This window comes from Ascochyta rabiei, chromosome 12 (assembly GCF_004011695.2).
Source record: "Ascochyta rabiei chromosome 12, complete sequence".
In the NCBI taxonomy this organism is placed as follows: Eukaryota; Fungi; Ascomycota; class Dothideomycetes; order Pleosporales; family Didymellaceae; genus Ascochyta; species Ascochyta rabiei.
The window spans coordinates 992,083-1,005,496 of record NC_082416.1 but is presented as its reverse complement, the minus strand read 5'-3'; the positions used below and the strand labels follow the sequence as shown (position 1 = coordinate 1,005,496).

General features: G+C 47.9%; 4 protein-coding genes across 4 annotated transcripts, besides 4 other annotated features; 2 read left to right on the top strand and 2 right to left on the bottom strand.

The window, feature by feature from the left end:
* Positions 1-1,371: 1,371 nt before the first annotated feature.
* Positions 1,372-1,832: a mobile genetic element.
* Positions 1,413-1,657: a mobile genetic element.
* Positions 1,440-1,654: a mobile genetic element.
* A 1,643-nt stretch (positions 1,833-3,475) lies between the features above and the next one.
* EKO05_0007388 (uncharacterized protein) lies at positions 3,476-5,277 on the top strand (the record flags this gene model as incomplete). Its single annotated transcript, XM_059637026.1, has 3 exons — positions 3,476-4,393; positions 4,476-4,968; positions 5,024-5,277. 3 exons carry the CDS (start codon positions 3,476-3,478, stop codon positions 5,275-5,277), a joined length of 1,665 nt encoding a protein of 554 aa, XP_059493009.1.
* Positions 5,278-5,343: 66 nt separating this feature from the next.
* Positions 5,344-7,515, top strand: EKO05_0007387 (uncharacterized protein; the record flags this gene model as incomplete). Its single annotated transcript, XM_038943201.2, has 6 exons — positions 5,344-5,507; positions 5,555-5,991; positions 6,049-6,443; positions 6,494-6,545; positions 6,596-6,655; positions 6,791-7,515. 6 exons carry the CDS (start codon positions 5,344-5,346, stop codon positions 7,513-7,515), a joined length of 1,833 nt encoding a protein of 610 aa, XP_038793996.2.
* Positions 7,516-7,642: 127 nt separating this feature from the next.
* On the bottom strand, positions 7,643-8,558 carry EKO05_0007386 (uncharacterized protein; the record flags this gene model as incomplete). The annotated part of the gene is made up of 3 exons (XM_038943300.1): positions 7,643-7,920; positions 7,974-8,431; positions 8,488-8,558. The coding sequence occupies 3 exons, from the start codon at positions 8,556-8,558 to the stop codon at positions 7,643-7,645; spliced, it is 807 nt and encodes a 268-aa protein (XP_038793997.1).
* Positions 8,559-10,180: 1,622 nt separating this feature from the next.
* On the bottom strand, positions 10,181-11,242 carry EKO05_0007385 (uncharacterized protein; the record flags this gene model as incomplete). Its single annotated transcript, XM_038947202.2, has 1 exon — positions 10,181-11,242. The coding sequence occupies one exon, from the start codon at positions 11,240-11,242 to the stop codon at positions 10,181-10,183; it is 1,062 nt and encodes a 353-aa protein (XP_038793998.2).
* A 7-nt stretch (positions 11,243-11,249) lies between these two features.
* Positions 11,250-13,116: a mobile genetic element.
* Positions 13,117-13,414: the final 298 nt, after the last annotated feature.

Here is a 13,414-nt window from a genome sequence, read left to right as displayed (position 1 = left end):
CTCCCTCTAAAATCTGCCTAGGCACTTGATAAAAACTCTTGCGTAGCACGCTTAGCTATTAGTATTAAGCCCGCGGTGTAAAGCGCCCAGAGCGTGGAGTAACCACCTGAGATACAGACGACAGGCAGACAATCCTTGGCGTCGTTGCTCGCGACAAGAGAATAGTCAGCTGGCACTTGTTCGTTTCAGAAGTTCTTGAAGAAGAGCTTGTGGCGTTTTAAGAAGGGCTGTGAAGATAAGCAGTAGTGTGTGTCTGTATTATGGTGAGACCCGGCGGTTGAGGCTGGCGAGTAGAAAGAAGTAATAGACAAAAATATACTAGATACTGATGCCAAGGGTGTTAAAATTACTTCTGGAGGCAGCGTGACCTTATGAACATTACGTAGGAATTAGGGGGCACCTGCAAGAATGTCAGCTTGAACCTTTTATAGCTATCCTATACTATTGGCGAGTTATTGGAGACGTTGAGGGCGAGTAAATGCTATAGGCGATGTTGCTAGGTCGTTGAAAGTCAGGAAACCTGGCAGGTCGTTTCTCCGCTGTGCAACGTCCGTCTGACTTCTTTCAATCTTAGCGATAAGCGACCAACAGGTCTGGCACAACTACCGGTACCTTACTAGAGTGAGAGATGACATCCCGGCCAAGCTTTACAAACACCCGACTTCAACTGTTCAGCACCGGGATGGTGTTCGGGAATACTTTGTTGCCAGGTTCCGAACACAGCCGGGGTACGCCCTGCAAAGAGACTGACAGTTCTCTACCACTCGTCACACCCACACCACTGCGACAGAACCATGTCTTCGCATTTCGACGAGATGCAATCAGATCTCCGCGAAAATACAGAAAAGGAATGGGGTTTCTTACATTCCGCTGCACATACAGCGACGATGCAGCCTAGGAGCGAATGATGAGTCGACTCAACACCCAAGCAAGAAACCTCCTTGAGCTAGAGAGCCCATCTAACCCATTTCCGCGTATTAACTGGGTGGTGCAGGAGAGCTCTGCATGGGGCGAAGCTGGGCCAAAATTCGTCAAGCAGTAAGATACGCATCGCGTCTACTGAACTTCTTCAGTTAATCGCAACCAACAGGCGGTTTGTTGAATGAAGAACGCAAACTGCCCTGATGGACGCGGCGGCCCGCGATCATACGGCTGCATCATGATCGACAAACAGAGTCTGAATACGCTGTAACATGAGTATACGCCGCCGGAAGACGAGTTCGACATGCATGGCTGGAGCTGGGTCTGAATGATATCAAGCAGTAAAAGGGCAAAAAGACGGTACGCGTTGGTATTAGTTATGTGCTACCGCGCACGTGGTTGATGTTGAATAGACCGGTGGAGCCGTCGTAACACCCTGATGTGGTGAAGGCCACGAGAGCTACCACTCGCTCGAATTTCCAGAGCTCTAAAAGGAGAACGATGTCTCCACGATCTGTTTGCCACCCTCCTCATCTTACTTGCTCCAGCCACTTGAGGTGAGCTGCTTCTCACCGTTGAAGCGTGCTTACAGCTGTGAGGTTGAGGTCCTGATCCGCCACCACATCAACCATATCACCAAGCCTCAGTCTTTACCAGCATTCAAGGCAGCCTTGATTCGATCACTTACATCAAATAATATTTGCTCAGAGTTTCGAGGTGCAAGCCTTGTTCCTCTCTAACGAGACGTGGTTTCGTCAAGGCTCGACATGTAGCAACGTACACATACTCCACCCGCTCTACTAGAGGCCCTCTGTGAGGCTCATACGCCAAGTAACATATGCGAACTTAAGGCTCAATCAATGTTAACGCGTGACCGCGTACGCCATCACAAGAGCTTATCATCTGCCTCACAGATTTTCAGCATTGGCTTTCTCAAGTGGATCAAGAGATAATTTACTCACAATCCAAATGCCCAGTTGGTCTCGATCAACGTCAGGATGAAGATCGAGAAACTGCTCAATCGCCATGAGCATGCGGTTGTATTGGGTGTGCACATCGTCATTGGGCGAGAACTCAGAAGACCTGACACTAGGATCTTTGGTGATCCACCTGTATGAGAAGAACAAGATGTAAGCGTTTTAACAAATTCCTTTTCTGTCAACAGCTTCCTGTGTATACCCATCGTCCGACCCTGGCAGGTGACCGCACCGTACGAAGCCAGTGTACCGAACGTAATTTAGGCAGTCGGAGGTGTTTTGTTTTTCAGCATTGTCTACCAGGCATGATGTATACGTTCGACGAATAAGAAAGTCAAGGCAATAGCTATGTGTAGTATTGATTGTTGGTCTCCTCTGCTAGGCTCCGCTAGCCTCACTGCTGTGAGCCACTCTTTCCACGTATAGTTCTTGGTCTGCTTCTTCCGAATTGTATAATAAGATCGATGATGGTGTGTAACTGTCGTTTTTGGAAACAACCCCGAATGTTCAGTAAATTCGTAAGACCAATAACTGTTCAGATTCTTCTGAATATGCGAATTGAGAGGGAAGATGGGAGCAGCGGGGGCAGTCGCCGCGGGTTAATCGCGGGTGGTCTCTTGCCATAAGTGGCCCGGAGGATTCGTGAGGGAGGATATAACAATCACTCAAGTATAGGCGTACAATGCAAGATATCAATATTTTAAAAGGGGACAACAACTTCTAAAGCTGGGAATGTGAGTACACGAGAAGACGTAACATGGGTAACAGATGTGCATATACCTACACCAGGGCCTTCTATCGCGAAGAAAGTCTGCCCTTGGGAACGCCAAAAATACCTACACGTCCAAAGCGCGAGTGCACAATTGGCGTCGCACGCAAAGGAGAGCGAAAAAGCAAAAACATACAACAACGGGTATTCGCTAGTGGTCACCCACCTAACTACTAATCCGCCGGTACGTTGCTTAAATAGGGCTGAGCGAACGGGAAGCCTTGTTTTCAACGTCCTATGGTCGTATGTGGAGGAGTGGCCAGGTTTAGGTGTATATATCCTGATTTATTAAAAAGCATCTCCTGCTCATGCCCGAGCGACGCAACTAATATACTTCCAACCAGCAACACACTATGTCCGCTGTAATTACGACTTCCACGCTATGGTTTGACTGAGCCACCTGCACTGGAAGGTGAGCGGGTGTGGACACCTTTCCGTAGGGTCATTGCGTTGGTGCTGATAGTGAGAGGCGAAGGTACCGTCTCCGATGAGCGATGGGTAACTTACCAGTTTTCTCCAGTGTTTTTGATGTGTCGCAAATAAACTGCAAACGACATAATATGTCCTGAACTGTTTGCGATGCACTATGTGACGTCAGTGAGACTAGGCTCGTGAGGCGCACGTCTAGACTGCGACGGACACACGTCGGCAGACTATTTCCATTCCGGCCGCAGCAACATCGACTTGTTTCAATCTTTAAGGCTTCTGTACCCCTGCATCTGATCTGGAAGACGGCACTCCTTACCGCAATACGCCCTCGTACACTGGTTGCGGAGCGCAAGAGCAGAATAAGAGCGGCTTCCCAGCTATGGACTCAGAGCCACCTCTGCACCCACGATTGCCACACTGTCTAAGCTCGAACGATGCAGACTCTCTGCATAAACTGGGGTTACTCGACTTGTTGGAACACGATCCGCGACCAACGTTCGTGCTGGACTCGAGGGACGCAAAAGATTCGGCTGCTGTTTGTGAGCCCATCTACCGGAACAATGCCATGATGGCTTTGGGTCTGGGGGAACTAGCAAACGAAAATTCTGAGTGGGTTAGAGAGGGACACGGTGAGCTGTTCTGGCGGTTCCGCTCTTGGGCTTCCCATGATAACAGCGAGCTTTTGACTTTCTGCAAGCATAGCTGGAGAAGGTGTTTGATCGCAAGTCGTTGGGTTGTCATAAGCGGATCATCCGTGAACGTTCCCATACTCGGCGCAAACACAAAGGTCGATGGAGAAGCAATTTCCAAAAAGAGTTCGAGATCGAACTTCGCAACGTTTGACTGGACGGATGACCCTCCTCCAATAAAACTAACAGCTCATGTATCCTGGGCACGAGGCATCGACTGGGCGAACACTCCTCTTGGGCCCATGAAAGGATGGTCTCCACAGCTACGCAGCAATGCCAGCCTGATCATGCAGGACCCAAGGCCGGCCGTTGGATTTTACGGACCCGAACTGATCATGATTTACAATGAGCCTTACATACAGCTTCTTGGCGGTCTTCACCCTTGTATGGGTCGCAGCGCTCGGGAAGTTCTGGCATCTGTCTGGAACGATTATTTCGAACCAATCATTATACAAAACCTTGCTGGCGAGGTCGTCGACGATTCCAACACCGAGATTCCGTTGATACGTCATGGTTATGTGGAAGAGACCTACTTTTCAACTCGTTTCATACCGATATTCGATTCTGAAGGAGCGACAATTGGTCATTACGAACCTGTTGTTGAAACGGTAAGCACCGAACGGCTTGTTCGAGTCGCCCTCTTTACCAGTGATCGCAATATCACGGATCCTCTTGCTGACCTTTTGAAAGACCAAGGAAGTAATTCTGGAAAGACGTTCTCAAACACTTTTAGAGCTAAGTCAGGAGCTACCTCGGGCACGCGATTCCGAAGCCTATTGGGACCACGCTGTTCAAGTGATGGCTCGGAACGCCAAAGATGTCCCGTTCGCGTTGTTCTACTCCACAGAGATCAATGACAGCAGTGGGAACTCAACCCCTGAAAACGGCACACCTGATAGCCAACACCAATGTACACTCCGAGGATCTACTGGTATACTGGAGAACTCATCTATCCCCGGAAACCTCGACTTACAGCAGGATTACGGCATCATCAAATTCTTCAAACAAGCCGTGATCGAGGATAAGCCCGTCATCATACATCTCACCGGAGATTCCGAGGTATCGCAGTTGGCACAGAGTGTCAAACTGCACACTTCTGGTGATACGTGTAAGATGGCTGTCATCTGTCCTTTGCGCCCAGCGTCTGAGGATATTATACTTGGATTCATGGTGCTTGGTCTCAGTCAGTAGTAGTCCTGCATGAACCATGGCTGAAACGTCAACTAACGCTCTCATAGATCCTCGACGGCCATATGACCAAGAACACTCTCAGTTCATCCTTTTGGCGAGCCGCTTAGTGGCTACGTCACTTTCTTCAATGGTCTTGTACGAAGAAGATATAGGACGCCGGGAACGTGCCATTACCACTGCCGAGCTCATCAAATCAGAGCTCAGACAACAGTTGATAGAGTCCAAGAAGGATGCCGATCGTGGTAATCTGAAATTCCAGGCAAGTTCACTTGCTGTTGTTTCGCAGTCCATTTGTGTGTGAGACATACGCTGACCTACTCAACAGCGTTTCGCAGAGCGATCCGACGTCGGGATTTTCATTGTAGACATGCAAGGCGTATATTCCTACCGCAACGAAGCCTGGTACAACATTTGTTGTCCAGATGACCGAAACATCTCACTCGAGGATGCCTGGAATCTGATCGTTGATGAAAAGTATGCTCCATTAGGTCAAGCCAAGTTCGAGGAGCTCGCGGTAACCAAGCAACCCCAGTATGATAAACACCGCCACGATGCACATTCATGTTGACACCTCTTAGGTCTTTTGAGCTGCGCTTGGCAAACACTTGGTGCATACCGAATCTTGGTGCTGATGATTCTGTGCCTGAGCGCCAGCCAAAATGGGTTCTCACTTCGATCTTCCCAGAGCTTTCCGAGGAAGGCGAGATCTTAGAAATTATCGGCTGTATCACGGAAATCTCACAGCAGAAGTGGGGCGAGCAGCTGCAGGCAACTCAAGCCACACGAGCCCAGGAATCGAAAAGACAACTTGAGAGCTTCATTGACACAACGTCGCACGAGATGCGAAACCCGCTGTCCGCAATTGTTCAGTGTGCCGATAGCATCATATCCTCTCACAATATCTTTGAGCGGTCAAGGTCACACGATGAAACCTACCAAAAGCTTCTGCTTGCTACAGTTGATTCCGCTGAGACAATTGTTCAATGCTCCAAGCACATGAAGACCATAGTCGACGGTAAGTGACGCACTACAACGTGGACCCAGGTCGAGAAACTGTCATTAACGCATTTAGATGTCTTGACTATATCCAAGCTGGATTCAGGTCTCTTTGCGATGACTCCAATTGATGTCCCACTTGAATCAACTGCGCGAGACGCAGTCAAGATGTTTGAGGGTGAGGCCAAGTCAGCTGGTGTGGAACTACAATTTCACATCGATACATCTTGCAAACAGCTCGGCGTTGTCAACATCTCTCTTGATCCTACGAGGGTCTTACAGATTCTGATCAACTTACTCACAAATGCAATCAAGTTCACACGCTTGGAGGCTAAGAGGCAAATCCTGGTCAGCTTAGGAGTATCTCTGGAGCGACCAACACACAGCACCAACAAACAGGTGACATTCATACCAACATCAGGGGCCTCAGAGGCGAAAACGCTACAAGCGGACTGGGAGCGAGGCGAGAGTGTAAGGCCACTGATTACAATTGGTCATGAAGATGAAACTTACCAGAATAGGTTTATGTACTCTTCTCGGTACAGGATACTGGTACCGGCATGACAGACGCGGGTAAGTCCTTTTACTGTTGAGAACTTTGTCGATGCTGACGACGGACTAAGAACACCAACTCCTCTTCACACGCTTTTCTCAAACATCACCAAGAACACACATTGATTATGGTATGTTTTCATCATTATCCTCAAATCCTGACACATAAGACCTGTCATGTCGTGCAGAGGCAGCCTATGCAACGTCTTTCCCAATACTAGTGCATCGAATCGCTCTATCTAATGGAAGCTGACGGTAAGACTTAGGTGGTTCGGGACTAGGTCTTTTCATCTCAAGAAGACTGACTGAGATGCACGGAGGCGCCATCGGTTTCATTTCAGAAAAAGGGGTGGGCAGCACTTTCTCCTTCTACGTGAGAAGTCGCAAGAGTGAACCGGCTTCATTACAACGAGACAACGTGGCTGAGAGCTCAACTGCGGTTGGCGTGAGCATCAAGGCCCATAACACGATCTTACGCAGCCACTCGTACAACGAGGCAGAGAGGTCGCGAGTTCCAGGCACAAGTACTCCAGAAAGAGCGATTTTTGACAGCGATCTTCATATCCTGATCGTTGAGGACAATCTGGTCAACCAGCGAGTGTTGGCCAAGCAACTACGCAATTTCGGTATGCACGTTGCAGTAGCCAATCACGGCGGCGAGGCTTTGGAGTATTTGAGCAGCACAAAATACTGCAAAGCAGACAGGTCGGGCAACGAGCTGACCCTCATTCTGATGGATTGGGAGATGCCTGTCATGGACGGGCTCACATGCGTAGCGAACATCCGGAGACTACAGGAACAAGGCGTCGTGAATGAGCATGTGCCTGTTATAGCCGTAACAGCGAACGTTAGATCGGAGCAGGTCGAGACTGCTCTACAAGCTGGCATGGACGATGTAATCTCGAAGCCTTTCCGGATACCGGAGCTTCGCGCCTGTATACAGAAGACGCTGCGAAGTTTAGCACCGGCTGAAGAAACGACGCTCAGTTAGCAAGTTCACTAGACGAATCAGTCAGAATGTGCCAGTGCAAACACACTCATTCTGTTATGAACCAACGATATGGTCCATGGACAACCGTACAGAAAGAAGAACTGATTCAATGCGTATCCAAAGGGTCCTAATGTTTTATCCTGCCCCAGAGCTCCTTGATAGTGAAGACATCACTCTGCACAGACTCGCTATCTTCTTTCTGGTCCTCTCTTTCAAGCTTTGACCTTAGCTTGGCCACCATCAAGTCGCGTGCAATCTTTGGCGAAACAAGGCGTATCTCTTCTTCAAGTTTAGCCTGGCTGATCATCCTGCCGTTGCAGAGTTCTTTGATAAGGTTCTCTGTGAGATGCTGACAATTGTTCGATAACAAGCTGTATCGTTTGTTTTCGGCGATGAAATGTTCACCTGTAGGGGAGTCAGCATACAGGTCACCTGCGTTCAGTATGGCATGGGCTTACCCAAGGCCTGGATCTCTTCATGGCTCTTCATCGTCTCGCCGACATAGTAGCACGAGCTCCATTGGGCAATGAACTCTGGGGTGGCTTCGTACACACGGAAGTAGTTGTTCATCAGCATCTGAATTTTCAGCTGATCACTCATAAGATCGTAGGCGTAAGAAGGGCCAAGACCACGCTCGACTACAACCACAGCCCAATGACTGATGCTGTTCATGCTCATACCTACATGTTTTGCCAGAAGATCATATGTGCGTCTTGATATTTCGACCTTGCCAAGAGATATTGGTGTGGTGATCAAGAACACTGCACGGCCAATGGTTTGAGGTAAGCATATCAGCGGAGGAACTTCCGACTCCGAGTTGCCTGTAATCTTCGCTGCGATTTGTCGAAGATACAGGTTCTTCTGACGAACAGCTTCGGCCAGTTGCGCGTCAGCGGGACCCTTCTTCCGCTCTTGCCTACAGCACCTCCAATCAGTGTGGTGCACGTGATCATGTTGACCAGCGGCACTTACCATCGTTGCTGGAAAGACTTGAAGGCGGCCTCACCGGCCTTGGTCAACTTCGATAGAGCATCCGATCCCATCGAACGCCGCGTTGATGGGAAAATGCAGAAGGTTGGGAACCTGGGATGACCTCGGGAGCTGGCGTGGCTGTGTGGCGCATGGCACTAGCCACGTAGCGTAACCCTTGCGGCCCGATTGATGCAGACGTTCCCAGCTGTTTGATTGCGTCAGACGGAATCTGTAAACGGATACGAGGGACATACGTAGTATAAGGACCACCCAAAACGGTCTTTGGTGTAAGGATGGAGTGCTCCGGACTGGAAGATGCGCTGGAATTCGCTGACAGTACCATAGTTCATCAAATTACGTATGCCAATGTCGAACCTGTTCACGACAGGGTAAATCCTAAGTGATGGGAAAATGTTTCCATAGGGTCTTTGCTGGCTTCAATGAAGCCCATAGCCAAGAAGGCCCCAGTGAAAGGAAATTTCTTCCCTCCTTACAAGGTCACGACATGTATCGCCGTTGATGAGATCTTTGAGAGCAGCATGAGCTTTGCGCACGCTTGTTTGCCGTATCCATCGCGTTTGGTGTATACCAAACAACTTCAGAGTTGAGGATGTGATCACTTGAGTAGTCCGTATCCAAGAGGTTGCTAATTTCAAGGTTGCGTTATCTTCTCGATATTGGGCCGGGGACGCATGTGAATGTCGCAGTCTTGACAACAAGATAGACTGGTTGTTCAAGATGTTAGGAAGGACATTTAGCCTATTGAAAGGTACGCGGTTAGTATAACCCACAACGATGACTGAGGCGGCTTACTGTATGCTCTTACTATTGACTGCAAGAGCCGTGCTAAGAGTGCCCATCCCTTGTTGCAATCGAATTCCGAAAGTCGCGATCTCATTTGCCTTCAGCCCTGAGTTGATACTGTCTCTTAGTCTTGCTAAGCCGAAGCGTTCTTGGCTCTTCTGATACTTTGCCATGATAGTATGTAGAGGGCTGAGGCTCTTTCCGCAGCTTCGGAGACAACTCGAAACCGATAGCGACGGAGCGGGAAAATATTGGCCCTGAGTCTGCCGTTCCAGGATATCGCGTACATCCTGAAGAAGAGCTTCGAGATGGTCCAGTAGGCTTTGATCTGAACGAGCTCATTTGTTGCGTTGTTCACGTTGCGAACGAACGATCTGATTGCGTCGACAGACTGCATCAGCTGTATCGCTAGAGACGCAACAGCTATGCCACTGGCGGCGCCGGCGAGTGCTTCCATAATGCTTTGAGTCAGTCAAGTTCTTGTGGGTGAGGTTCATGATGCAACGTGGGTAAGCAGGCGAGGCTGAGCTTTTGATTGTTGCAGCCACCACCGGTGAGCACGCCACGACCGAGCCTTGCAAGACAACCCCCAATGAGTTGCAACATCTGACACCGCCAGTACGATGTGCACTGTGTTGCAGCAAACTTTCGAATAACTGATGGTCTGAGCAATTTGCAGACAAATTACATTAGTCTGTACGAGCAGTACGATAGCCAACCAACTCTCAACGCCCGCGACGTGACATTTATCTACCGTACGCCTTACAGCTCGTGCGATCAACGTGAGAGGATTGAACCCAGTCATCCAGGCACCTTGGCCAGAAGAGGGTGCATATTCCAGTGTATCATAACATCAGTTCCAGCGCCATTTGTAGCATCATCCATTCCTTCAAAGACCACCTTGCCATCCACGACCGAGCTGTCGCCTTACCCAGAATTGGTGGTAAGACGAATAGTCTCGTTCGCCGCTTAATCCAAGCAGACCTGCGGCATTGAGATATCCATCTTCGTTCCTTTGCAACCCCTTTGTATCGATAGTACCCATTTTACCATCGAGTCCCTCTTCTGTGTCCCACGTTGCTCGACAATACGGACACGTCGCTTTCCCTCTTGCTGCTACCTGGATCCAGGACTGCATGCAAGCCTTGTGTACATTGTTCCCACAGCTAGCCTTGCAATACACGATAACGTCGTTCTTCGAATCGAGTTCGTCGTAGCAGATTGGACATTCGCCCTCAATGGGTTTGCGGTTACCGTCTTGATCTTCACCAGGCTTGTCCTTGCCGTCAGTCTCAACGCCGGGAATGAGTGGCGCATTCTCAATAAGATGACGTAGTTCGCTGCTGATGAGAGCTAGCTGGTATGCAACGTCTTCTCGCGCCTTCAGAACTCGGAGCATAACGTAGACAATGTGCTTGCACTGATTTCCTTTCTTCGCATGTGGGCAGTCGCAGCTAGGTACGAGGTTCACGTGAACTTGATAAAGATTTCCGGTGGAGCCGGCGATGACCACTTTCTCCTCCGGGAGCTCGTCAGTACCGCATCGTTCGCGCGAGAGGACTGTAAGACGTTGTGTGAGGGCACGTCCCTTGACTTCAAGATAGCTGGCTGGCGCTCGTGCGCGGTGTCGGCGGAGGCGCTTCTCTACAGACGGTGTATCGCTGTCGCCCTGGGTCCTCTTCTTGCGCGTTCTCTTCGGTGCTGTGCACTCTACTTCAACTGTTCCCGAAGCCTTCTTCGCCTTTTTCGGCAACCGAGACTCAGCCGCCGCATCATCATAATCATCCTCGCCGTACTCGACTGCCTTTCGTTTGCGTAACGGCCTCGAAGGCGGTGAAGACGAGGTTTCCATGCTGCAAGAGACCATGCACGCAGAGGCAGCGTTAGGCTGACCAACTAAGGGGGTAAGATCTTGGTCGCGCAGCTTTGGTTGCGCAACAGGGGAGTGCATTTAGAGGTAACGTATTCAACGGGTGAGTCGGCCACACGGGCGAGTCGGCCACTCTGCCAAGACCACACCAACATTCTACCCTATTATAGCTTGCATTAGCCCACATTAGCATTGTTTATAGTAGTATAGTATATAATATTATTTAGTAACACCTTCTTTAGGCTTTTTACACGTGCGCAAGTTATGCCCTATGTTGTAGCACTTTTTATAGCGTCTTTAGGTTGCCTTACCTCCTTTAACACGTACTTGCTTTCTTGCCTTCTTACTATTACTATATACCCTAAACTTAGTTAGAGTAGTTAATTAAAGGCCTTCCTTAGCTGTTAGGACTCCCTCCTGCTATAACTGCTTTCTTTTATGCAATTTACGTCGCGTAGCAGCCTTATTTGCTGCTTAAAGCCTAGTAATCTCCTTTTTAGCTAACACTAGCTTATGCGCTACTATAGCTGCGCCTTTAGTAAGCTTTTTAAAGGCCTTAACTATTAACGTTAGTAAGCTACTTACATGCCTTTAAATCCTCTCTTAAATTAGCGTTAATTGCGACCCTAATTGCAGGGTAGTGCTTAGGGTTTAGGACTGCTAGGGCTTATCTTCTACAGTAGGTAGTGGTAGGGTACGTAGGCGGACATTAAGACCTATTATAACCTGTTCTGGGTTAAAGGGAACTATTCTAGCGCCTTAGAAGCCTTCTTAGATATTGCTAGAAGTAAATGTCTCCTTATAGGCGTCTATAAAGCATAGTAGGAACTTAGTTTTAGTAATATAAGTAATATAGTTATATATAAGATTTTTAGCTTAGCGCCTATATACCTTTTTTAAAGGGGCAAAATAACCTATATCTAGTAGTTATAAGAGGTAAAATAAGTGTAGAGGTATATATAGTGTAATAATGTTTACTTTCTTACAGTATTATTAGAAGTTAAGGGAGTTATAGCTCTTATAGCTATTAATAAGAAGTAGCTAGTGTACTCCTTAGGTGCGCGTCTTTGTATAGGCATTAAAGTGCTTTAACTAGTCTAGACTAAGCTTGTTAGTAGTCTATCTGTTCTTAGAGACTCTAATAACCTAATTATAGGGCAGATTGTCCTCTTTATACTAGGTAGAGAAGTAGTTATAGCCTTTAAAGATAATAAAGGGTAGAATAGCCTACCCTATGCTATTAATGCCCTATATAACTGTTGTCTACTTACAGTTACCCTACTACACTGCCTTTAGCTGTCCTTAACGCTCTAAGCCTGTAACAACTACTCCTATTAATATCTAGCCTATTATAAAGCCTGTCTTATTAAAGTTGTATATGTTATTGTCCTAGATACTATACTTAGCTTTAATATTTGCTACAAGCCTAAACCAGCCCCTAATAATCTCTAGATCCTTACAGAGGGCTCTCTTGTAGTTATACTTGCAATTAAACCTTACTTTAAGGTTAGGGCAGCGCTTAATAAACGTATTAGGCTAGTTTATGCTAACATAGCCTATATTATACTTAGCACGTAAAGAATTAGCTATATTAGCTACAGCAGCTAGCTAAGAGGCAAATCCTTGTGTATCTAGCTTAAGGATGTACTTAGCAATCACGTCCTCCTTAGTCTAGTCTATAACCTGTTAAACTAGCGTATAATTAGCTTATGCAGGTTGTTCTGTATATTAATTGCGTAGTATACTGCAAGGTGCGTTGTATATGGCTGCAGCGCGTTATATAGTAAGGTTTGTGTCTTATTTAAGTGCCTAGAGCACAAGCTGTATTGCAGCCTCTTTTAAGGGTGTAGATTTATGTTGTTGTTAAGTTATTGCGTTATAAGGTAGAATGTTGGTGTGGTCTTGGCAGAGTGGCCGACTCGCCCGTGTGGCCGACTCACCCGTTGAATACGTTAGGTGGCGATGACGACAATCAATAACATGATCACAAGCGCGTTCCGGCCACAGCAGCAAAACACAGACGCGTTATCGCGTGATTATGGAGCATGTTCTTGCATCATACCAAATCTTTCTTTCACTACAAGGTCTATCTAAGGAAAGCTTTTGGGTGTTGTATGTGAACTATGAGACTTTATGCTTGAAAAGCGTTTGACCACCCGCTCTTCACTCTCCGCTCCTAAGCACTGCGCTTACTGGTGACCAATTGTTTGCACAGGAGAACACTTCACCTCCAGAACCATTATGAAGCCCGTC